General features: G+C 47.5%; 2 protein-coding genes across 2 annotated transcripts in view; both read left to right on the top strand.

Moving 5' to 3' along the window:
• GALNT6 (polypeptide N-acetylgalactosaminyltransferase 6) overlaps positions 1 to 3,047 on the top strand; it is a 36,148-nt gene extending 33,101 nt beyond the window's left edge. The window contains exons 11-12 of the mRNA XM_082636787.1: positions 85 to 237; positions 1,284 to 3,047. Of these exons, the coding sequence (XP_082492913.1) occupies positions 85 to 237; positions 1,284 to 1,397 (267 nt within the window). The 3' untranslated portion in view covers positions 1,398 to 3,047. The remainder of the gene's footprint in view (positions 1 to 84; positions 238 to 1,283) is intronic.
• Positions 3,048 to 7,806: 4,759 nt separating this feature from the next.
• CELA1 (chymotrypsin like elastase 1) lies at positions 7,807 to 24,310 on the top strand. Its single transcript, XM_082636095.1, has 8 exons — positions 7,807 to 7,866; positions 8,556 to 8,638; positions 10,287 to 10,387; positions 11,626 to 11,751; positions 12,513 to 12,649; positions 14,608 to 14,753; positions 23,280 to 23,429; positions 24,188 to 24,310. The coding sequence occupies exons 1-8, from the start codon at positions 7,827 to 7,829 to the stop codon at positions 24,203 to 24,205; spliced, it is 801 nt and encodes a 266-aa protein (XP_082492221.1). The 5' UTR covers positions 7,807 to 7,826; the 3' UTR covers positions 24,206 to 24,310.
• Positions 24,311 to 26,010: the final 1,700 nt, after the last annotated feature.

Here is a 26,010-nt window from a genome sequence, read left to right as displayed (position 1 = left end):
GGCATCTCAAGGCAGTTGGCTTTGGAAGGTGGTGGGCAAACTCTCTGCCTGTCCCTCAGGACCTCCTCTTATCTTGTGTTCTAGTACTTTGAATACACAACCCAGAGGGACCTTCGCCACAACATCGCAAAGCAGCTGTGTCTGTATGCCAGTGCTGGCACTCTGGGCCTTAGGGGCTGCCACTTCACTGGCAAGAATAGCCAAGTGCCCGAGGACGAGGAATGGGGATACACCCAGGTGAGTCAGCTGCCCAGAAAGCTCAGAATCAAGAACCTGAGACCACAACTGCCCCCTCCCTTCCTTCTGCCTCTTCTGCCTGAGATACTACGGGGTGGATCCGGACAATGTACAATAGAAAGTATGGAGAATGTGGGCTTGGTCACAGGCAGGGTTCTTAGGGCTTAAGTAAGGTTTGGTGATGGCTGGTTCTGCTTGATATAAAGATGGGGTTGGGGTTATGGTCCAGGACCAGCTCTGTCATAGCTCACGTATTTTTAGGCTGAACACAAGTAGATGAAGTTGAAGAGTCACTTGTGGTTCCTGCCTGGCCTCTGTGTGCCAGGCACAAGGCTATGCACTCCTGTACATTGGTTTGGTTAATCTTCCAGAGGCTCTTCCCAAGTAAGTGGTGTCCCCGTCACTAGAGATGGGCCAGCTGAAGCTCAGCAAGTTTGTGACTGGCCCAAGACCCTTCACTAGTAAGTGGTAGGCCTGGGGTTCTGATCTAGATAAATCTGACTCGAAAGCATGGGTTCTTTCCATTACACCACACTGCCTCAGGATAAATGATGTAACTTCTACAGGACTGGGCCCAAACTATCAGCCCCCAATGAGCCTCCACACCCCACTCCACCCCAATCCCCAGTCCTTGGCTTAGAGAAAGAGGAGCCTAACCTTGGGGCTACAGGGAAGGGAGGAGTCTGAATATGATCAAAGGCAGAAGGTGCGGGTGGGCAGCAGTGGCCCAGGTCTTTGAGACTGGCCATCTGGAGGAGGGGGGTTCCTGAAAGCCTTTTTTAGTTAGCCCATGGTCCTGCCTTCCTCTGCTCCAGCCATTCATGCTAAAGCTAGGGGTGAAGAATTGGTACCACGCACAGGTGGAAACTCAGGAATGCATCCCATCAGAATATCTGGCATCCAAGGAAAGGAATTTGGAAGTGCCCTCTCTGTGCCTCATTGGGTTTCCTTTGCCTTTTGTCTACTGACCCCTATTTCATTGCCCCCTAGTAGCACTGTCAGAGGTCTGAGGCCCAGGCTGACCCTTTGCCGTGTCATCTTTTTAGGATCAACTCATCAGGAACTCAGGATCTGGTACCTGCCTGACATCCAAGGGCAAAAAGCCAGCCATGGCCACCTGCAATCCCAGTGATCCCCACCAGCACTGGCTCTTCATCTAGGCCCTGGATCACCCCCCTGTGGGAGACCCCACAAGCCTCTTAGGAAACAGGATTTGGGGGAACCTGATGTTTGAAAACCTGGTCGTCAGTTCCCTGTCGGCCTTCAAGATGGATTTCAAACCCGATGCAAATCAAGGCAGGACCTTCCTACTCCTTGCAGCAACATTGGGCCCATTTTCTTTCCTCTGCGTTGGTGGAAGAGACCGTTAGAACACACAATACGTGACCTAGAGCTCTCCTTCTGCCCTAGAAACAGACTTCCAAAGCAGTGGAGGCAGCTGGGCTAGAGCCCAGGGCAGCAATGCTGAATTCAAGAAAAGTACCTCTGCAGCCACGTCCTGAATCCCTGGTCATCTAGAACACCCACAGAATCCAGTGAAACAGTATATTCTACCAGAGGGATTAGAGGTCTAAGAGTCTCCCTTGCTAGCATTACCTGAAGCTCCTTGACAGGAATCCTTTATCTTATTTCATCTGCACGATAGTCCTGTGAGAAAGACAGGAACCACCGTGCCCATTTTATAGACAAGAAAGCTGAGGCAGAGAGAAATAAAGGAGCTGGTCTGTATCCTGAACCTGGGGTCCTCCCACCATACCACAAGAACACTAGGCAACTAGCCATCAGCTCCCCACTCTCTCTTCCCTCCAGTCTGATCATTTCTGGCTGGCTGGTCTCCATAAAGCCTAGAGCAGTGCGGCCAGGTAGCCGTGAGGGAGACCACATTTAGGAATCCTGGGATGTTCGTTTTGAAAGAAAGCTTGTGGAGCCAGTGATTCTCAGTTTTAAGTCCCAGAACCTTTTTTCAGTGCTCCATGTATAATGTAGTTCAGAAGCAAAATAGCCATGGATGAAAATGAGGGTGGGTGAGGGCATTGCCCACCAGTCCCTGAACTTTTCTAAAAGTCTGCAGGCACAATTTGAAAATCATCGTTTTAGTCCAACCCTATCATTTTCATATTATGAAACTAAGGCCAGATAAGTGAAGTTATTTGCCCCAGGCCACACAACCACGTATTGGCAGCCCTGAGGCTAGGACCCAGGTAAGGCTAACAAGAGCCCTGGGAAGACGCCTAACAAGACGCCATGTCTGCGGGTCTCGCGTGAACTCCCCGCACAGAGCAGGCCTGCCGTGCGTGTCAGCTCTTCCCCAAGCAAGTTGGACCCCACCACGCATGGCTGCTTTGCTTGAAGTAGAGAGCCCAGCTGCCCAGAGGACTCATTCCTTCTTGGAGGGCTTTCTACTTTTGAGTAGCAGGCTGTCATCTTGGACAGCACCACATGAGGGTGCCCTGGGACCACAGCTGCCTCTGCTTCCCATGCAACTCCCCGCCGCAGGAAGTCTCCTAGGTCCCATGGGGTAGCCCAGCCAAAGGGAGAGGAGAGAGTGGCCAGGACATGTCCTGGAGTGGGGAAAGGGAAAAGTTCTTTCCCAGAAAGAGAAGAGAATTGCACATGAGATCCCAGTGGAAATAAAGGTTTTATGGCATTGGTAAAGGAAGTTTGCACTGGGTTCCTCCTCCCCTGCAATGCCCCTTAGCTGATCCGTTTGGAGGATCAGTTGATTCAAGCTGTGAAGAATCACACATCTGAAAAGTTCTGTCACAGCCACTGTCTCATCTCCAAATATCCTCTGGCCCCCCAGTCTAGCCTACACGCTGTGTCAAGCACATGTAGACATGAGGAGATAATAAGGCTCTTCCCCCATGGAATTCATACTTCAGCTGGGAAAACAGGGGTGTAAGCAAGTCATGCCGAGCCTGGAGATGTTCAGAGATGTGCTACATGAATGAGAACAATTCCTTCCATTTAGGGAAGCCTCACAAAGTTGGTGACATTTGACCTTAGACCTCAAAGGATGGATCCTCAGGTAGGAAGAGCTCAGTAAGCAAAGATCTCAAGTGTGAGAAAAGTCACAGAGGGACAACAGTACAAGTGGACGCAGGGAACCAGGAGGACTTCAGGGTGAGGGCACAGTGAATGTAGAAGCTAGAAGATCAGGACCACCCTATGGCTTTCATGAGCCCTAGGCACTTGTGCCTTCATTTAAAAAGTGTTAAAAAAAAAAAAGGCTTCCCTGGTGGCGCAGTGGTTGGGAGTCCGCCTGCCGATGCAGGGGACACAGGTTCGTGCCCCGGTCTGGGAAGATCCCACATGCCGGCGGAGCGGCTAGGCCCGTGAGCCATGGCCGCTAAGCCTGCGCATCCGGAGCCTGTGCTCCACAACAGGAGAGGCCACAGCAGTGAGAGGCCCATGTACCGCAAAAAAAAAAAAAAGTGTTAAAGAGTATGTTTTACAACTGCATTGATATAACGAGGAATATAATCCAGGATGATTGTATTCTGATTTTAAAAGAAACAAACATTTTTGTGGGCCTAAAAAGTATTGTGGGCCTCAGGCACTTGTACCTGCTGTGCTTACTGGGTTAGTCAGCCCTGTAAAACAGTGGCCTGGGGCCCAATTGAAAAGGCTTTGAATGCCATGCTAATAAGTCCAGTAAATCCTAGGGAGCCTTAGTCCTTAACTCCAATCTTAGCCCTACTCTTGGTTGCATTAAACATCCAGACATTTATCACGCACAGTTTGCCGTTTATCCTAATATCCCTCATACTCTATAGCATCACTCAACAGCTCTCCAGCCCGATATTATGATGCATGCCCAACTGAGGTGCCCTGCTGTGGTGCTCAGTTTCCTCACCCCGACCACACAACAGCAGAGCATCTCGCAAGGGCGGTCAGCTAAGGGTAACCCACCGGGACTGAGAGATGCAGCAGGTTTGGGGGTGAAGGGTGGACTAGGGAAGAGAGGTGCTCAAGAAGAGGGAGAGGGCACGAACAGGGCACGAACAGGGCGCTGGGAGGACTCAAGAAACCAGCTTCTTGGCCTCCCCTTAGCCGAGGATGGCCTTGCCCTAACCCCACATCTGCACTATTAAAATCCACTCCTCTGACCATTCTCAGGCTAACCTAAAACCTTAAGTCCTGCTTAAAATCTTATTTATTTGTTTTTGGCTGCGTTGGGTCTTCGTTGCTGCGGAGAGCGGGGGCTCCTCTTCGTTGCGGTGCGCAGGCTTCTCATTGCGGTGGCTTCTCGTTGTGGAGCACGGGCTCTAGGTGTGCAGGCTTCAGGAGTTGTGGCTCGTGGGCTCTGGAGTGCAGGCTCCGTAGTTGTGGTTCACAGGCTTAGTTGCTCGGCAGCATGTGGGATCTTCCCGGACCAGGGCTCGAACCCGTGTCCCCTGCATTGGCAGGTGGATTTTTAACCACTGCACCACCAGGGATGCCCAAGTCCTGCTTAAAATCTTGATGCTAACTAGCCCTGTGTTACTATCTCCTGGCTCCAGGAACCTCTCTCCCCTTAGCACTGCATGGCTCGTCTCCTCTGGGGATCTGTTTCCCACTTGAAGAGTATTGGCGCCATTGCCAAAAATAGATAAATGTCCCAGAATATGTTCTTATTTTTAATTACAAAAATAAGAGACTACCCTGTCAGTCCAGCGGTTAAGACTCCTCACTTCCAATGCAGGGGACACGGGTTCAATCCCTGGTCGAGGAGCTGAGATCCTGCAAGCCATGAGATATGACTGAAAAATTACAAAAAAAGAAAAAGTGAAATTGATCCTCACGACGCTGCCATACCTATTGATTCATTCTCTAGAAGTAATAACTTCTAGAAAAGTAATAATTTCTAGGTATAAACCTTCTATACCCTTTTTCTATGAATATACATAATACATATATAAATACACACACACACACACACACACACAGAGAATACCATATTGTTTGAAACTTGATATCTTCATTTAATATACCAAGGACATCTTTTCATGTCAGGTCATTTAAGTCTAACTCATTCTTTTTAAAAGCTGGATAGTATTGGGATTCCTTGGTGGTGAAGCCCTGGTGGTTCGATCCCTGGTCCGGGAAGATCCCACATGCCGCGCAGCAACAAAGCCTGTGCGCCACAACTACTGAGCCTGCGCTCTAGAGCCCGCGAGCCACAACTACTGAAGGCCGTGCGCCTAGAGCCCATGCTCCACAGCAAGAGAAGCCACCACAATGAGAAGCCTGCCCACCACAACAAAGAATAGCCCCCGCTCACCGCAACTAGAGAAAGCCCACACGCAGCAACGAAGACCCAATGCAGCCAAAAATAAAAACAAACAAATAAATAAATTTATTTGTTTTAAAAAGCTGGATAGTATTCCTTAATATGATTAAACCCAATTTCTCTAACCTTCCCCTATTGATGAATACTTGGGTTTTTCCCAATTTTGTGACAAACTTTATGACAAACTACACAAAGTTCGGTGACAGACTATACTAGAACCCACATCCTTGTACATTTATTTTTGTGCCCGTGTTTATTTCAAAAGGACACATTCCTTTTGGAAAATAATGCAGTGCCTCAGAATGAAAGCCAAAGCCCTCCTCTACACCTCACCCTAAGAGGAGGAAAAGAGTCTGACCAGCGTGGGAGATGAGGCTGGGTATGTAGATTACTCAATGGCTTGGGAGCATTAAGTGCAATCCTAAACAGTTTGGTTTTTAAGCGAATACAGATTAGGCTTCGCCAAGGGTACAGCGATGGATGTGATATTGACCCTGCGCTCAAGGGCTCACTTTGCAGTCTGTGATGTGGAGGGGTAACCTTTAAGAGGCCCTTGAGCCTCCCCTTTTACTTCTGATCCTGGGGGCTAGAGCTGTCTCCCTATTCTCCAGAGGAGGCCACGGGGGTGGGGGGTGGAGAATGACCAAGGAGGCCCGGATTCCCCAGCCGGCTCAACCCTTTTCCCCCGGGGTCTCCTTTGGGTTAGAATGTTGGGGGTGGGGCTGGAGAGGGAGCCCTTAGTGCAATTCCCACCCATCACCCCCCCACCCCCACCCCAGCTCAAGGATCTGAAAAGGTGACCGTCTGTACAGAACTCCTTCCTCAGCCTTTTCCAGGCCTCTCCCACACCTGCAGGCATGAAACTTGAATTCTGGAGTATCTAGGCAACAAAAGCCCCCAGGTGGACTGGCAGACTTTCCTGCCTGCCTCCCCCTGGGCTTCCTGGCTTCTCTCAGCCTAAATCTCAGCTCCACCCACAGTCCTTGCTCTGGGACCTCTCTGCCCACCGCAAGGCCCGCGGCACCTCCCTCGGTCCCCCTCTCCTGACTCGGACGGCCAGAGCCTCTCATCTCCTGCAGGACACTCCTGCCCTGCAACTCCCGCTCTCCTGCTCTCCACCCTCACAGCACGCAGACTAGCTCCCTATCCTGAGGGCTCCCTCTTCTCACCGACACTCTCATATCAAACAGTGGGCGGTGGCCCAATTCCTGGAAATCCCCTCCCCTTCCTAAAATAGCTGGAATACTCCTCCCACTCATTAGCCTATGAAATTACCCACTCCTATAAAAACTGACAACCCCATACTCTGGGGCCTTTCTCGCCTTCTGAGATGGCCTTCGCTCTGTCTGTGGAGTGTGTTTCTCTCTAAGTAAATCCACTTCTTACCTACCCCTTTGTCTCTCACTGAATTCTTTCTGTGATGAGACATCAAGAACCTGAGCTTCATTAAGTCCTGAAACCAGGTGTGTGATCTCAGTTGGCAGACTGTGGGTTTTGGCCAGGTTCGAGTTCCAGCCGCGTGGGTTCAAGTCCCAATCTGTGGTGCACGGTTTCACTAGTACCCTCTTCCATCAGAACTCTGTCCACTGCATCTACTCTGCTTTTGTCTCCTTGCATCTACACCACTGTCTGCGTCCTGGGGGCACGTGCCATTTCCCTCTTCACTGTCTCTTCCTTCTTGCTCTCCTTGCACACTTCCCTCCTCCAGCCCCCCATGCCCCCACCCCCTGGTGCACAGGGTAGGTCTCTGCACTTACAGTGCCCCCGAGGGCAGTGAGACGGTGGCAGTCTATGAGCAAGTGGAGCATCCCAAGGGAAATGCCAGTCCTGGTTCTCCATCTAATCTCTTTTTTTTTTTTTTAGCATCTTTATTGGAGTATAATTGCTTTACAATGGTGTGTTAGTTTCTGCTTTTTAACAGTGAATCAGTTATACATATACATATGTTCCCATATCTCTTCCCTCTTGCATCTCCCTCCCTCCCACCCTCCCTATCCCATCCCTCTAGGTGGTCACAAAGCACCGAGCTGATCTCGCTGTGCTGTTCCATCTTATTTCTGAAAAAGACTTTGTTGGATGCTTTTCAACTGAAAGAGATGATTAATTCAGCCCTGATCTTGTTCTGTCTTTGTTCATAGATAAATTCTTTTACTTGAAAAGAAACCTTTTTATTTGTGTTTCCATATCACCTGTGATTTCCCCTGCCTTCCACCCGCGGCCCTGCCAGTTGACAGGAAGGTCAGCAAAGCTGCTGATAAGCGGAGCGTAAAGAGGGCTTGGTTCGTGGCAAGGGGGCAGTGGTCTCCTTGCGGGCAACATGCTGCGCTTGCTGGTGTTCACCACGCTGGTCCTTTATGGTAAGTGGGTCATCTGGCTGGAGCTCTGTAGGGAGGGAGATTGAGCAGGGGGGTTGGAAAGCTTTCCTTAAGCCCAGGTCTGCTCTCTATCCCAGGATGGGAAGGAGCCTCTGCCTGTGAGTCTAGCAAAAACTTTATTCTCCTGGAGCCCATGATAGAAAAGGTCGGGAGCCTCTGGTTGAAAGGTCCCTGAGCCATGAAGCAGAGAGAAGCCTCTTCCAGAGCCCCGGGCTCCCCCACCAACCCCACTGACAGGAAGACATCCTCAGTGGGCATCTGGTGGCATGTGCACTGCTGTCCCTGCCCCCTGGAGAATCCTGCCAAAGCACTGTGTGTGGGAGGGGGAGGGTGGGGTCAGGGGTGGGGGGTAGGGAGCGGGGAGTCACCTCAGGCCAAGGGGTGACCCTAAGCAAGGCTGAGACCATGAGGAACCTCTGGGGCCTTGCACGGCAATGTGAGATGGGTCCTTGTAGCATGCCAAAGTTCTGGGGACGCGTAGGGGAAGCAGAAAAGCAGAAGGCACTTAGACTTATCTGCTTTCAAAAGGGGCTCAAAGAACTCACAGCTGGGCCCCTCATTTGCTAGGGAGGAACTGTGAGTTTGCAGACAAAGCACAACTGCCACCCGCCCTCCCACCCTGAGCTGACCCCATGCTTAGTCATCACTCACTTTTCTTCTGCCCCACAAAGGACATAGTGCCCAGGACTTTCCAGAAACCAACGCCCGGGTAGTTGGAGGGACTGAGGCCCGGAGGCCTTCTTGGCCCTCTCAGGTGGGTGTTCCTTCACAGCCCCAGGCTGCCAACAAAATGAGAGTTGCCCGTGTATTGATATGCAATACTATGTATGTTTGTGTATATCCTTATCAACAGGAAGCCCTCCAACTGCCTGGATTCTAGCTTTAAAAGATGAATGGGGCTTCCCTGGTGGTGCAGTGGGTTGAGAGTCCGCCTGCCGATGCAGGGGACACGGGTTCGTGCCCCGGTCTGGGAGGATTCCACATGCCGCGGAGCGGCTGGGCCGGTTAGCCATGGCCGCTGAGCTTGCGCGTCCGGGAGCCTGTGCTCCGCAACGGGAGAGGCCACAACAGTGAGAGGCCCGCATACCTCAAAAAAAAAAAAAAAAAAAAAAAAAGATGAATGGGACCAGGCTTAGGAGTTTTTTTCTAAATGCAAAAGGCTTGGAGGAAAGGATTTAAACACCAACCACACTCACTCTCCCAGGCACACACCCAAACACAAACCACATTTACACTCCCAGCAATACATCTTGTGCCACACTAGCAAGACTGTGTGCCAGACCCATACCTCAGACTCTACACACCTTAACACACACACACACACACACACACACACACACACACACACACACCCCACTCCACGCAGTGCGTGTCACCCATGCAAACACACCTCTGCCCCCAAATGGAGCACGTTGCTCATTTGGCTATTTATTTATTTATTTATTTATTTATTTATTTATTTTCCTTTTTTTGCTGTATGCGGGCCTCTCACTGTTGTGGCCTCTCCCGTTGCGGAGCACAGGCTCCGGACGCGCAGGCCCAGCGGCCATGGCTCACGGGCCCAGCCGCTCCGCGGCATATGGGATCCTCCCAGACCGGGGCACGAACCCGTATCCCCTGCATCGGCAGGCGGACTCTCAACCACTGCGCCACCAGGGAGGCCCTCATTTGGCTATTTAAAGAGTTTCCACTTTCAAAATAGGACAGCTAGGCTGTGATTTAAGCAATTCTAAAAGGGTAAAACTGGCACATTAACTGGTGAATAGCCATACTTTGAGAGGAATCACTGCGATTAGAATTAAATTCAATTTACAAAAGTTTGTGCCCCAATTTTCAGGGGTAGAGCTATTGTGTGACATGAGACAATGAAGGAGGAGGCGTGAACTGATAAAAATGAATACTCCAGTGGTGTTTCTAAGTATCTGCTGGGGTGAGGGGACACGGTGTATCTTAAAAACTTTGGAGGGGAGTTCTGGGGACCTAAGTTTGTGGCTTAGGTGATGGAGCAATTCCATGGCTACATTTCCTTCCCAAGAGGGAATGGAGGTAGAAGAACCTGGGTTCCTGGCCCCTTGCAATAATATAGGGTAAGGATGCTGAATGCACTGTGTGTGTATGTCTTTACTCCCCCTTCCATGTACACAGCAAACATCACCAAACGACGGAGCCCTCTTTTCTGCTGGTCCCAGGGGCATCTACACGCCCCTTCTCCCCACTACTCCAGGTAGCCACTACCAACCAATCAATAGCAACAGGTCAAATGAAAACAATTCGCCATCTCTAGCCCAGAAAGTTGGAGGATGTTTTGAGGTGTGGCAGGAGTTTAAGGAGGTAACACGTGGCTTGGGTCAATGCCTTTCAAGAACACCAATCTATCCCTCTTTTCTTCTCTCCCCAACTAGATTTCCCTCCAGTACCAGTCTGGAGGTTCCTGGTTTCACACCTGTGGAGGGACCCTCATCAGACGGAACTGGGTGATGACAGCTGCTCACTGTGTGGACAAGTGAGAAAAACAAAGACCAGCTTTTCTGAGTCCCTGGGAGGGGAAGAGTCTGGTCTTTCTGGAGGAATATGTATCTTTTTTTTTTTTTGCTGTATGCGGGCCTCTCACTGTTGTGGCCTCTCCTGTTGCGGAGCACAGGCTCCGGATGCGCAGGCTCAGCGGCCATGGCTCACGGGCCCAGCCGCTCGGCGGCATGTGGGATCTTCCTGGACCGGGGCACGAACCCGTGTCCCCTGCATCGGCAGGCAGACTCCCAACCACTGCGCCACCAGGGAAGCCCAGGAATATGTATCTTTGACCACTCAGGGCAAGACTTTAAGGAGGTGTTTGGGGGCCTGCGGGGAGGTAGTAGGATATAATGGAAAGTACAAACTATGATGTCAGGCAAACTCAGGTTCACCTCCTGTCCCAGCTTCTTCTAGCTCTGTGAACTCGGATGGCTTACTTAGCTCTCTAAGCTTTCACTCTCTTATCTCTACCTACTTTGTAGAATTATTGTGAGAATTAAGTAGGTAAATATTTAAGTGCCTAGTCAACGCCTGACTGGTAACCATTTTTTCATATTTATCGTGAGCAATGGTTCTTAAATTTGAGCATGGATCAGAATCACCTGCAAGGCACAGATTGCTGGGCCCCACCCAGTAGAGTTTCTGATAGGAAGGTCCAGGTTGAGGCCTGATAATCTGCATTTCTAACACGTTTCCAGGTTATATTGATGCTGCTGGTCCAGGGACCATGCTTTAAGAACTACTGGTCTAGGACTTCCAGTGGTTAAGGCTCCACGCTTCCAATGCAGGGGGCACGGGTTCAATCCCTGGTCGGCAGGGACTGAGATCCCGTGTGCCATGTGGTGTGGCCAAAAAATTTTAAAAACAAAAGAACTACTGCTACTGGTCTAGAAGTTTATATGTCCCTCGAAATCCCTCTATGGGCTGAGAGCCATTATTTCATTTATGCTCACCACACCTCTCCCAAGTTATGAGATACTCAGCCTCTGATGTTCAGCTTAGTAAATTGGGAAAATGAAGTTGATGGTAGTTTTTGTCACTTCCACAGGTTAGCAAATTGGGGATGAGAGGGTTGGTTACTTCCTCATCTTCCAGGGTCTTCCATCCTTCCACTGCCTGGGCCAGATAAGATGGGTTCCTGTCCTAAAGATAAGATGTAAGATGGCTTCCCAACTTTTCTCTAAGAGGGGAAAAAGAAGGAACACTCAGGGCTTCCCTCTCTCCCTCCAGCCAAATGAGCTTCCGTGTGGTGGTTGGAGACCACAACCTGAGCCAGAACGACGGCACCGAGCAGTACGTGAGAGTGCAGAGGATCGAGGTGCATCCCCACTGGAACAGCAACAATATGGCTGCAGGGTAGGGGCAAGGCGGGGCTGGCCTGGGGCTGGGAGGTGGAGGGCTGACTGGCCAGCTATGGGGTCTTGGCTTCCTTCACATTCATCCAGGAGGACTTTGAGAATTAAGATGTTGGAGGACTTGAGAATGTTTGAAGATCTTTGGGGATTTGTTTGATCTACGCTGGTTTGCATGTTTGGATCCCCTGAATCTCCTTCTCTGTAGAGTTTAATGTTCCTGTTTTTATTGTTAGTTATTATTCATTTTATGGAATAGACTCCATCAGCAAAAGTAGATTTCTTAAAATGAATCTCACAATGAGAAAACTCCTGCAAGACTGAGCTGTAAACTTTTGGAAAGGAAGTAGTTAAGGTGGTAGCCAATTCTATAGCGTGAGTTCAAGTACTTCGGATATTTCTGCAGAGCATTTGACATCTTTCTCCTTTGAGAACTCTTCTCTGCTACGAAGAGCAAAGCACTCTGCTCCTTTCTGAGTCCCCATTCACAGCTCAAAGAGCGAGCTCCACTCCCCCTGGGCTGCAGACCAGAGCTAGGCGACAATGCTGAGACCTCACCAGCAGGGGCTGCTGTTAAACGTAGAATATCCTACAATCCAAATGCGTAGTTCCTCAAATTTGAGTCTTGGCGAGTCAGTCCCCTCGTTCTTCGAAGTCATTGGTTTCCAATTCCATGGGCACACAAGGCTTAGGGAGAGCTTGTCCCTATGCTGACTTAAAGGAAGGCCTCGTCCTGCAAGCGAGCAGTCTCCTTTCCTCCCGCAGCTATGACATCGCCCTGCTGCGCCTGGCCCAGAATGTTACCCTCAACAGCTATGTCCAGCTGGGTGTTCTGCCAAAGGAGGGAACCATCCTGGCTAACAACAGCCCCTGCTACATCACAGGTTGGGGCAGGACCAGGAGTAAGTCGCCTACATTGGCACCATCCACCACATGGATCTTGATTAGGTAGCTGAGCTTCTGGGGCACTTTTTCTGTGGTCCTAGGTGTTCAGAGCCAAAGACCAGGAACCAGAGATAAAATAACTGGTTCATGAAATCAAGCTAAGAACAAGCCATGGAATAGTCAATTCAGAAATTCTCAGATTCTTATAAAAACAACAACAAAAAAAGATAGACACCTTACCTCAGAGAGTATTTCGTTATCAGCCTCTCATTTTATACATAAGGAAACTGAGGCCCAAAGAAATTAAAGAACTTGTTCAAGATCACATGACCAGGGAATTCCCTGGTGGTCCAGCGGTTAAGACTCTGCACTCCCATTGCAGGGGGCCAGGTTCTATCCCTGGTCAGGGACTATAGATCGGGCATGGCACAGCTAAGAGCCTGCATGCTGCAACTAAAAGATGACGCATGCTGCAAAGAAGATCTCTCACACAGCAACAAAGATCCCGTGTGCTGGGCCTCCCTGGTGGCGCAGTGGTTGAGAGTCCGCCTGCCGATGCAGGGGATACGGGTTCGTGCCCCGGTCTGGGAGGATCCCATATGCCGCGGAGCGGCTGGGCCCGTGAGCCATGGCCACTGGGCCTGCGCATCCGGAGCCTGTGCTCCGCAACGGGAGAGGCCACAACAGTGAGAGGCCCGCATACCGCAAAAAGAAAAAAAAAAAAAAAAAAAAAAAAGATCCCGTGTGCTGCAAGTGAGACCCGGCACAGCCAAACAAACAAACAACAAATAATTTTTTTTTTTTTTTTCTGGTACACGGGCCTCTCACTGTTGTGGCATCTCCCGTTGCGGAGCACAGGCTCCAGATGCGCAGGCTCAGCGGCCATGGCTCATGGGCCCAGCCGCTCGGCAGCATGTGGGATCTTCCCGGACCGGGGCACGAACCCGTGTCCCCTGCATCGGCAGGCAGACTCTCAACCACTGCGCCACCAGGGAAGCCCAATAAATATTTAAAAAAAAAAAAAAAATCACATGACTAGTTAGTAACTAGTTAGCTGGGGCCAGAACGCAGGTATCCTGGCTTCTGCTTTGGTGGTCATTACACCGTCACGCTACCTTCATAGACAGTCTATAGGCTGTGGGTTGGAATGAACGAGCCAGGGGTGGCTGCAGGTCCAGAGAAGTCGAGGCAGAGGAGGCCTCAGCTTCTTCCAGTCAATCATGGGAAGATTTCTGGAAGGAAAATTCATTAGATGACATGGAAAGGTGGGAAGCTATGAGCAGAGATGGTTAACAAGGGTAGAGACAGCAGGCCTGGCACAGAAGGCTGTCAGCCATCAGACAGGATCTGAGCTCTGGGGGAGAGGCAAGGCATTGCTGGGAGCAGCCAGTCTACTGGGGAAGCCTGGGGCTCAGAGAGAGACATGCTTCCAATCCAGCTCTGCTCCCAGTTCACTCAGTGTCATTGTAGTTCAATTTCCTGATCTATATATAACATGGAAGGATTGTTGTAAGTATCCACAGAAGTAATTCACGTGCAAAGGCTTTGAAAAGTCAAAAAATGCAGATAAAGGAAAGCTCTTAATAAATGGAAACAAGGGTGCATAGTCCCAGTTCTGCTTCACAGGGTTTACAGTGTAAGGAGGAAGCAGGACAGATAAGTTATTAACAGATAAGACCATTCTAGTTACTTAATTAAGGTATCCATGAGATTTAAAAAAAAAAAAAGCAGGCGTAGGATTAGTGGTTTGGAACCTGGGAACAGTAGTCAAGGATGACTCTTTAAAGGAAGGTGCCTGTAGCTTTTATATAAAGAGAGACAAAAGGAGGATCTATGACATTCAATGGGCAGAGAAAAGGAACTTGCCCCGACATCAGCTTTCATCAGAGCTTGGGAAGGTTTGGCCGGGTGTGGAAGGTTTTTTTTCCCTGGATAGCATCTCGGGCTGACCTCCAATGCTGTGTGTCCTGTTCAGCCAATGGGCAGCTGGCCCAGACCCTGCAGCAGGCTTACCTGCCCACCGTGGACTATGCCACCTGCTCCAGCTCCTCTTACTGGGGCTCCACCGTGAAGAATACCATGGTGTGCGCTGGAGGAGACGGAGTTCGCTCTGGATGCCAGGTGAACACAGGCAGGAAGAGTCAGAAGTCTCACCGCAGGTCCCTCCCCTCTCTGTTTCCCATCCCCCACCTTCTACTCACCTACCTCACACCTACTCCCACCCCATGTACAGACTAAACTTTCTATTCTAGCATCTGAAGGAGAATGATTCTGTGCTGCTAGGTCTATATTCACAGAATCTCCAAGTTTAAAGAAACCTGAAAATTCATCTTGCCTGTTGCCCTCCCCCACCTCAAAAGTTTGTATGTGGCCCAACATTTGTGTGTTGGTATATGTGAGTGTTCTTTAGAAGTTATTTGTGCCCTAGATTTTTTAAAAATAATTTTATTATTTTTATTTTTATTTATTTTTGGCTGCGTTGGGTCTTTGTTGCTGTGCGTGGGCTTTCTCTAGTTGCAGCAAGTGGAGGCTACTCTTCTTGTAGTGCATGGGCTTCTCTTGTTGCAGAACACGGGCTCTAGGCGTGCGGGCTTCGGTGGTTGTGGCTCACGGGCTTAGTTGCTCTGCGGCATGTGGGATCTTCCCGGACTAGGGCTCGAACCTGTGTCCCCTGCATTGGCAGGCAGATTGTTAACCACTGCACCACCAGGGAAGCCCCTGTGCCCTAGATTTTTAATGGCTGCCATGGGGCTAGGCCTGGAGTGGTGGTTGTAATTGTATATAAGTTAGCTCCCCTCCCATCAGCCCCAATTTTTCTTATACCTCCTCCACCACCACCCTTTTGACCCAATATTATTGATAGCAGAATGTATACAGGTGAATATGGTAGGGGAAAGTGCACAAAATTGTTTTATAATAGTATATATAACTATATATATAAATCATCTTCTATTTAGACAAGATCAATCAGCAATGCACCATCTTACAGATTTCTTTTTTTTTAAATTTTTATTGGGTATAGTTGATTTACAATGTGTTAGTTTCAGGTGTACAGCAAAGTGAATCAGTTATACATATACATTTATCCACTCTTTTTTTTTTTTAGATTCTTTTCCCATATAAGCCATTACAGAGCACTGAGTAGAGTTCCCTGTGCTATACAGCAGGTTCTTATTAGTTGTCTATTTTATATATAGTAGTGTGTATATGTCAATCCCAATCTCCCAATTTATCCCTCCCCTACCCTTATCCCCTGGTGACCATAAGTTTACAGATTTCTTAATGCAGTTCAACAAATATTCTTGATCATCTGCTAAATACTAGGCACTGTGTTTGACTCATCTTTGTATAAAAGATACAAAGATAAATATAAACACAGTGTCTAGTGGAAGAATGGGAAGAGCAGACATAGGACAGAACATTGTAATACAATGTGGTTAAGTGTTATAACAAAAATATGCATAGGGTGATATGGGAGTCCAAAAGATAGGTACTTACCTCTACCTGTTGGTGTCGGAAAAGACTTGCCTTCCCCGAGAAGCTAGAGTCTGTACTGAGTCATAAAGCTTAAATAGGAGAAAGCCAGGCAAAAAAAGAGGAAAAGATATTCAGAGAGAGGGAACATGAAGAAAGGCATGGCCCAAGAACCTAGAACACATAGAGAATTATAGGGCATTCCCTACCGTTAGAGCAGAGGTCAGGGCCCACAGCCTCCAAGCCCAGCTTGCTGCCTGTTTTCGCATGGTCCATGAGCTAAGAATGTTTTTCACATTTTTTAATGGTTGGGAACAAATTAAGAAAGGAATAATATGTCATGGCACATGAAAAATATAAAATTTCAGTGTTCGTTAAAAAAAAAGTTTTATTGGAATACAGCCTTACTTGTTCGTTACATATTGTTTATGGCTGCTTTCATGGAGTTGAACAGTTGCAAGAGAGACTGGCCTGCAAAGCCTGAGATATTTACTCTTTGGTTCTTTACAGAAAAAGTTTGCTGACCTCTGGGCTAGAATATAAACTATTACCATACTAGGGAATGTCAGGAGATGACACTAGAGACAGGTAGGAGCCACACGACTTAGGCCTTCAAATGTCATGCCTGGGGACATGAACCTTTATCTTAGGCACTGGGAAACCACTGAAGAGTTCTAAACAGGAGAACAGCATGATCAGATTTGCTTTTTAGAAGCACTCTCTGATGACAAGGTAAGCATGTTTTTGAAGAGAGCAAAATTAGCAGGGAGACTGCTTAGGAGACGCTTGCAATTACCTAGGCAAGAAATCTGAGGGCCCGGGCTTCCCTGATGGCGCAGTGGTTGAGAGTCCGCCTGCCGATGCAGGGGACACGGGTTCGTGCCCCGGTCCGGGAGGATCCCACATGCCATGGAACGCCTGGGACCGTGAGCCACGGCCACTGAGCCTGCGCATCCGGAGCCTGTGCTCCACAACGGGAGAGGCCACAACAGTGAGAGGCCCGCGTACCGCAAAAAAAAAAAAAAAAAAAAAAGAAAGAAATCTGAGGGCCCGAATTAGGGCAGTGGAGAGGAGGCAGGAGGATCAAGAATGACTCCCAGGCATCTGATTTAAGTGATTTGGGGGAGGTGTTTGTTGCCTCTATGAGACAATGTTTATAGGATTTTGGAGGGAAGGTTGAGTCTGACAAGTTGAGTCTGAGATCCCAGTGGGACATTCAGTTATAGTTAACTGGTAAGAAACTATATATAAAGAGAGTGGAGCCTGAAGGAGAAAGCTAGGCTAGAGATAAGTTTAACAGGAAATGAGATCCCTCAAAGTCCCCCACCCCCCATCCCCAGCTCCCCCAGGGAAAAGTGGTAGAATGAGGGGGAAAAAACCAAACAGTGAGTTGGGGGGAAGAACTGTGATAACATAAATATTTGAGTGCTTCAGAGATAGGTGGAGGACAAAGGACCTGTAGGGATCTAAAAAAGAGGTAAGAGAAAAGCATAGTAAATAAAGGTTTCACAAAATCTCAGGAAATACTGATAGGTCATCACATAGTATGCATTGCAACCAGGAGCCATGGTGGATAACTGAAAGTGGCTACTTCTGCAGTTGACGGGTCACTGGTAACTACAGCTAGAACAGTTTCAGTGGAGTGGTGAGGGCAGAAGCTTGATTGAAGGGTAAGGAATAAAGAGGCAACATTGGGTCATTTGTAGAGATGTGGATGGACCTAGAGTCTGTCATACAGGGTGAAGTAAGTCAGAAAGAGAAAAACAGGGCTTCCCTCGTGGCGCAGTGGTAGAGAGTCCGCCTGCCGATGCAGGGGACATGGGTTCGTGCCCTGATCCGGGAAGATCCCACATGCCGTGAAGCGGCTGGACCCATGAGCTATGGCTGCTGAGCCTGCGTGTCCGGAGCCTGTGCTCCGCAGCAGGAGAGGCCACAACAGAGAGAGGCCCGCATAACACACACACACAAAAAAAAAGAAAGAGAAAAACAAATATCGTATATTGACACATATATGTGGAATCTAGAAAAATGGTACAGATGAACTTATTTGCAGAGCAGGAATAGAGACGCAGATGGGTGGACATGGGGCAGGGGGCAGGGAAGGGGTGGGTGGGATGAATTGGTAGATTAGGTTTGACATAAATGCACTACCATGTGTAAAATAGATAGCTAGTGGGAACCTGCTGTATAGCACAGGGAGCTCAACCCAGTGCTCTGTGATGACCTAGATGGGTGGGATGGAGTGGGGGGGAGGGAGGTCCAAGAGGGAGGGATATATGTATACATATAGCTGATTCACTTCGTTGTACAGCAGAAACTAACACATCATTGTAAAGCAATTATACTCCAATTTAAAAGAAAGAAAGAAAGAAACATAGCAAAGAACGTAGAATACTCTTTCAAGAATATTGGATGAAAGTGAGGAATTTTAAAAGTCTGGTAGCTTTAAGGAGGATGACAGTCATGGAGGGGGTGGATCTTTTAAGAGGGAAGAAAATTGAGTGTGTTTCTGGGCAGAGAGGAAAGGATCCTGTAGAGTTGGAGAGAGGGAAAAAATGGATGACACAAGATCCCGGAGGAGAAGGAAGAGATGAACCAAGAGCACAGGTGGAGCTGGCCTTGAACAGGATAGGGACACAAAAATGTGCACGGACATGAAAGAGAGTGCAGGCTGAGTAGCTGGAAGTTGGCAGGTGTTCTGCAATCTTGCTTCTATTTACTCATGAACTAGGAGTCAGATTAAATGCTGAAAATGAAGGGACAAGGGTTGTTTGTGTCTGGATTAATTAAGGTGAATGGGTTTAGAAAGACTGGCCTCCATGATGTTACTGATATAGGCTGAGGTTGGAGACCATGCAATAATCATAATGGATATATGATTCACTCCATTCAAGGATCTAGTTGTAGGGAATGGATTAATCCAGGGCTGGGTTTTCATGCATTATTGGGACATAAAGACAAGATTGCAGATCAAATGCAAGCTCCAAGCTAGGTGGAGAAGGAAGAGAAGCCAGAAGGAGGCTGGTAGGCTGGCTGAAATAGTAGAATCAAAGATTAAAGGTTTTTTTCTGTGTTTGTTTTAAAGATTTTTTTTTTTTTTTGATGTGGACCATTTTTAAAGTCGTCACTGAGTTTGTTACAATATTGCTTTTGTTTTATGTTTTGGCCCTTTGGCCTCGAGGCATGTGAGGTCCTGGCTCCCCAACCAGGGATCGAATCCACAGACCCGCCCCCGCACTGGAAGGCTAAGTCCCAAGCACTGGAAGGCTAAGTCCCAACCACTGGACCGCCAGGGAAGTCCCTAAAGGGTTTTTTTTTTGTGAGCATTTAGAACTACGGAAGTAAGGTGAGCAACTCATCCCAATTTTCCCATGACTTCCCCAGTGTCAACTGAAAACAAAACAAAACCACACAGCCTGAAAGTTGAGAGTTATGTTTTATTCAGTGATCTTACTAAGGACTATAGCCTGGGAGACAGCCTCGCAGACAGCTCTGAGCTACTGTTCCAAAGAGGTAAGGGAGGAGCCAGGATATATTGGAGTTTTTGCTGAAAAAAAACCAAGGAGACAACCATCAAAGATTACTGCTAATAACAAGAAACAGACATTTCAAGTGAATGATTTTAGTGTTTTTCTGTGTATGGGAAGATGCAAGAGTCTAGGCTTACAGAAATCATTCCTTTGATATGCATCGTAACTATCTAGGGCCAGTATCATTTTTCTCCATCCTGAAATCCCCTCAGGATGTGGAAGGTGGCTGCAGTGGCTGGTGGCTTGATGGCGGGCAACATTCGTTGTTTCCCAGAATGGAAGGCAAAATTCTTTGTTTACTGATATGGCAGGCAACATTTTTTTGTCCACATCAGTGTCAAAACTTAAAAGTCCTATATCCTAGGAACCCTACCTGCAAGTTGGGGAAAAAAAAAAAAAAGATGAACACATAAGTCAAGCTCTTACAGGTCCTCACCAGCCGCCTTCACCTATAACCTCTTAAGGTTTAAACTTTCTGAGTTTAATTCACTTTCCTCTGCTCTCTCTCAAGGCCTTGAACTCTGAAAAACTAGAGTATTTTTCTTCTGGCTGCCACTCCAGATAGGCAATTCTCTGAGGCGATTGTGTTGCCAGGTCTCTTCCCACTGGAATTTCCCAAATATTGTGTCTTTGTTTTCTGAGCTCTGTTTTCTGAGCTCTTTCCCAGCTCTTCCTTCTGCCCTAAAATCCTCAGCCACACCCTCCACCGCTACAGTCTTTGTTTCTTTTCAGGTCAATTAGCATAAGAAAATCGCATGATATACAATTCAATTACCTTCCATTCCTCTAGCTTAGAAATACTATCAAACCCCTATTAGAATTTGGGTGGAAGATATTTAAACTGTTTTGTTTTGTATTGAGTACAATAATCTAAAGGAAGCATCTTCTTTTCCTAAACATAGTTGGGATGGGGTACAGCTATTTCCTTTTTAAAAGAATTATCCCCAATTTGAACTTTTGGTCTCTTTCCCTAGTTCTTTTTTTAAGTTTTAATTTTTATTGAAGCTATGTGTATTAAACTGCTTAAGGTGGCCAATAAAAGTATGAGGCTTGGGCTTCCCTGGTGGCGCAGTGGTTGAGAGTCCGCCTGCCGATGTAGGACACTCGGGTTTGTGCCCCGGTCTGGGACAAGATCCCACATGCCGCGGAGCGACTGAGCCCGTGAGCCACGGCCGCTGGGCCTGCGTGTCCGGAGTCTGCACTCCGCAACGGGAGAGGCCACAACAGTGAGAGGCCCGCATACCGCAAAAAAAAAAACAAACAAACAAACTATGAGGCTTAACAGTGGGAAAGAACAGTCACTGTGTTCCTTCTACCCCCTCAGGTTCTCCCTCTCTAGAGGGGACCACTTTCAACTCCTCAGCTGATTTCTTTCAGTGTCTATTTCCACCTCTCTAAAAGCATATACTTATATTGCCACGTAATTTTTCAGCTCAGGCATTATGCAAGATGTGCAACCTCTCTTCCTTTTACACATATATACTTGCCCCCAGCATGAACTTTTCTATCTGCACCCCCAACCTCCCCAAATAATTTTGGTTAAATTAGCATTTAGTATTTATTATGATTGTGTAAAATGCTATTCCCTGCATAATTTTGTTTTCCCTGGGGTTAATAATTGTCTTTAAATTTGCATAATGTATACTCAATTTATCACCAGTTCAGCCCCAAACTCTCCACTAATTTATAAGTGACCTATTTTATCTTCTCTTGACCCTAGTGTTCTGTGTCTTGGTATGGGTCTATTTGCATTCATTTTGAGGGACAATTAGTGGGTTTTTCATTCTGGAAACTCCAGACCTTTGCTTCTGAAATGTTTATTTATTGATCATTTCCTCCCCTCCATTTTTATTTTATCTTTCTAGAATTTCCATTATTCACACACATCTACCTCCTAAATTTTCATATTTTCTCTCTATATATTTTGTCTGCTTTATCTCCTAACCCAATCTTTCATTTCTACTATCATAGTCATAATTTCCAAAGGCTCTTTTTGTTTTCTGAATGCTCTAATAGCTTCCTGTTCTTGTATCATGGATGCAATATTAATCATAGTTTTGTTGTTTATATTCTCCCTGCATAATCTTGGTTGCCTTCATTTTTTATTTCTTTCTCTTTGTTTTGATCTTTATTTATTTTTTTTAATAAGGAGGTTTTAATTTTTAAATTTATTTATTTTTTAATTAATTTATTTTATTTTTGCCTGCATTGGGTCTTTGTTGCTGCGCGCGGGCTTTCTCTAGTTGCCATGAGCGGGGGCTACTCTTTGTTGCAGTGCGCGGGCTTCTCATTGCGGTGGCTTCTCTTACTGCGGAGCATGGGCTCTAGGCGTACGGGTTTCAGTAGTTGTGGCTCACGGGCTCTAGAGTGCAGGCTCAGTAGTTGTTGCACACAGGCTTAGTTGCACCGCGGCATGTGGGATCTTCCCGGACCAGGGCTCAAACCTGTGTCCCCTGCATTGGCTGGCGATTCTCAACCACTGCGCCACCAGGGAATTCCCTTGATCTTTATTTTGTTTTCTTGTTTTTTGTTTATGTTTTTGGGGGGTTTTTTTGTTTGTTTTTTTTGCGGTACGCGGGCCTCTCACTGTTGTGGTCTCTCCCATTGCGGAGCACAGGCTCCGGACGCACAGGCTCAGCGGCCATGGCTCACGGTCCCAGCCGCTCCGCGGCATGTGGGATCTTCCCAGACCAGGGCACAAACCCGTGTCCCCTGCATCAGCAGGCAGACTCTCAACCACTGTGCCACCAGGGAAGCCCGATCTTTATTTTTATATTGAGGCTTTCTTCAGATGTTTGGTCATCCTTGACCATATGCTCTTATTTCAGAGTGGGACAGTGAAGAGCTGATAGGTAGCTCTGAGCCTTAGGTGGGGTTCATCTATAGTGAACTGCTTTGTCAGGGGATCTGGCTAGGCCATTTCATTGGGGGACTTCTAATGTTAGTATCTTTAGATCTTGCCTCATGTGCTGGTCAGATTCTCCAAAGAAATATCTTCCAATATTATGTCTGGAATCACAGAACTGACATTTTGGGAACTGAGTAAGGAAACGGCTGTCAAGGTCACAGTCTGTAAACTCCGGTTTGTCTGATTCTAAGCCCGAGCACGTAACCACTACCCAATACATCACTTTCTCTTCTCTTTACGCCAGTTTAGTTTAACATGTTTTGACTACCTACCCTATGTCTAAAGGCTGGTCTGAGTGCTGCGGATAAATAAACCATTAGAACAACCTATTCCCCTCACCCCAGGCTCAGTTTAAGTCAGTAACAGCTATTGAGCCTAAGATGTTCAAAGTTCTATGCTAGCATTGTGGAGAGGAAGATATCAGTAAGATGTAGTTCCTGTCTCAAGAAGCTCACAGATAAGCGTGGGAGATAGAAACAAATTATGAAACCAAAATACAAGGCAGAACATGACATGAGTGCTACAAAAGAAAGGAAGAAGTGCTATGGTCGTTTAGAAAGGAAGAGGAGATTCATCTTGATTGAGGGGATATGAAGGAAGTGGGGATCTTAATTGGAGCTTTTAAACAGTACGGGATTGTACAAACAGAGATGGGGGTGGGTGGGTGTAAGCAGAAACAAAGGCCCAAAGATCAAAAGATCTGGAGTTTTAGGACACTGCTTCTCCTCTCCACAGGGTGATTCTGGGGGCCCCCTTCATTGCTTGGTGAATGGCCAGTATACTGTCCACGGTGTGACCAGCTTTGTGTCCAGCCTGGGCTGTAATGTCTCCAGGAAGCCCACAGTCTTCACTCGGGTCTCTGCTTACATCTCTTGGATAAATAACGTGAGTCCTCTCAAATGAGTTTGAAATAGGGTTACCTGGAGACCCAAGCACTGGCTGGGGTGAGGAGAAAATGTTAAGCAGGGGAAGCCATCTTCTTCCTCACCGCATTCAAATGTTTACTGCTTTCCCTTCCTCTATAGTGTACTTTCGCTTGATAACATTGCCATCCTGGTTCCACTTCACATACCCACTAGGAATGCTTCACTGTATTGTTTACTGCTTAGGATAAGGTGGGTGGTGGCAACAGCAGATCTGAACCAGGTACATATCAGTGCTGTCCAAAGTCAAAGCCAAGGGGAAAATGGCTTCCCTTTCCTGGGCGAGGGAAGAGGCACTAACCTTCTCCTCCACCAGTACTTTCTAAGGGCATCATGAGAATTTGCCCTACCCTTTGCAAAGAGGTTTTACCACCTTAAACAATGCTTGAGGGTTAGGTGAGACTATACCTACACTGACCTGGTGGTAGAGCCTCACAATTATCCCACCTATACCCTCCAGTCTTCAAACACATTCTGGAGTCTTGTGGCATGAACCTTGACTCACAACCGGTTCAAGGTCTGCCCTTGCAACTAAGTCTTGAGTATGTGCCTATAACTTTGAATTGTCCTGACACAGCTGAGAACTACTTCCTGCCGCCCCCCCCGCCCCCCCCCCCGCCATAAACCCAGTACAGGGCCATACTCAACTGGGAGCCCTGAAGGAAAAACAAAGGAGGTCGGCAGAAGTTACTGACTGGATATAACCGGTTTTTCCTTCAGGTCATTGCCAACAACTGAACATTTTCTTGTGTCCAACGGCCTTCCCAAGATGTTTCTTAGATCCACAGCAGGACTTGAGGCCATCAAGGAAAAACCATTCTAACAGACTATTGAGCCAGATGCAGAAAAGCAAATAAAATTGAATATATATATTGCCCTGTGTCTTTTTATTTGTAATTAAGCCCTCTAGTGGAAATGCAGTTGTAGGGCCTGAGTTGGATTTCACCACATTTCTGGGCTTGTTCTTCCATTTGCTGCCATCTCTATCAGTTCACAAACTAAGCCAAGTGACAGTGGTCTTACATTGTCCTTTTTGGATTATGTTAGGACCTACTCATCCATTAATCTGCCCATCTGTCCCTCCTCCCAAACATATTTGCTATATTCAAAGGCACAGAGGGCTTTAAAATGTTCCTGAGTGACTAAATGTGCCCTGACTCTCCCAAGTAGACTGTGGGCTTGTCCTTCTTTTGTTTCTCCCTACAGTGCCTAGAACAGTGCTCACCCCAAGGTTCTGAGTCATGGCAACTACAAGGATACATTAGAGATAGGAGTACAGGATTAGGTGGTAGGTCAGATGCCAGCAGACAACGTAAGTGACAAATTAGAAAGGAGACAGAGAGGAAAGAATAGAAAAAAAGGAGAAAAGAAGATAAGGAACAAAGAAAGGAAAGGGTTGAGGGGAAAATAATATGTGGTCTCAAACGAAGTATGAGTCAGCACTTCAAGGCTGGACAAAAATAAGCAACCAGATCCGGGGTTCTATAAACCACAGAGAACTGGGAAGCTGATAATTCTGTCCTATCCTGGCCAGGGCTCAGTCTGTTAGAGTGGCCTGTGATAGAGTGAAGAGGGAACTGAAAGGAGAAGGCTAAGAGGGTGAGAAGTAGCTTTTCATAGCAATCACTGAGGACCAGACAAGAGGTACCAGGATAGTTAACATTACAGCAGGAGAAACTGGCTAAGACCGGTCTTGCAATTTATAGGCTGCTTTGTCAGCAGAGGCCTCTAGAACAGTGTATACACCAAAAGAAGCTGGGCTAGACAGGACACCTTTATTCCCAACTCACTTCTACCACTGAGGAACTGGGTAACCTTGGGCAAGTCACCAGCCCTTTCTGTTACTCAGTTTCCCTACCTAGTTAACTTCTAAAGATTTTTCCTTCCATCCTGATTTGGTGATGACCAATTTCAGTTCCCAAGGGATTGGCACTGAAGACGGTTTCTTAGGAAGCAGTGGCTGGGCTGCATTGCTGAGGATGCTGAGGATTCCTGACAGTGACCCAGGTATCGGCCTCCTTCTGCTAGTGACACACCTGTTGTCATCGCCATCTCTCCTCAGTGTTCCCACAGCACCACAGTCCTCCCACTTGCCCCCACTTCTTCCCACCCAACGTCAAGTCCTTCCATTTTCTTCACTTTGCCTCTTCTAGACCATCCCCACAGCTAGCGTTATAACAGAATAAACCCTAATGACCTATTACCTGAAATCTTTGTATCCATTTCTAGAAATGAATTAAGCACATAACATTATAAACATCTGATTAACAACCTACCTCAACTTCCAGACATTAAGCATCTTGAAGTCAGGGATCACATTTTTAAAATTCATTCTTGGCTTCCCCAACACCCAGCAATGCCTGTCACATGGTTGACCCTGAGTGCAGTATGCCTTTTTGGGGGAATGACCTGAAAAACAATAGCAGAGAAGGCCCTCCAACTTTGTCTCAGACTTCCAGCTTCCCTCTCCAGTCCTTAGGAAGTGTATTTTGTCCCTCTTCCTTTCTTTCGGGGAATTTTACCTGTACTATAAAATCCTTGAG

Source organism: Mesoplodon mirus, assembly GCF_964341445.2.
Source record: "Mesoplodon mirus genome assembly, chromosome: 11".
Classification (NCBI taxonomy): Eukaryota; Metazoa; Chordata; class Mammalia; order Artiodactyla; family Ziphiidae; genus Mesoplodon; species Mesoplodon mirus.
The sequence above is the reverse complement of the archived record's forward strand: the minus strand, read 5'-3'. Positions and strand labels throughout refer to the sequence as shown.

Coding starts and splice junctions, on each gene's coding strand:
- CELA1 (XM_082636095.1), top strand. CDS start 7,827: ATGCTGCGCTTGCTGGTGTTCACCACGCTGGTCCTTTATG. Junction 10,388..11,625: donor GCTGCTCACTGTGTGGACAA/GTGAGAAAAACA, acceptor CTCTCCCTCCAG/CCAAATGAGCTTCCGTGTGG. Junction 12,650..14,607: donor AGGTTGGGGCAGGACCAGGA/GTAAGTCGCCTA, acceptor TGTCCTGTTCAG/CCAATGGGCAGCTGGCCCAG.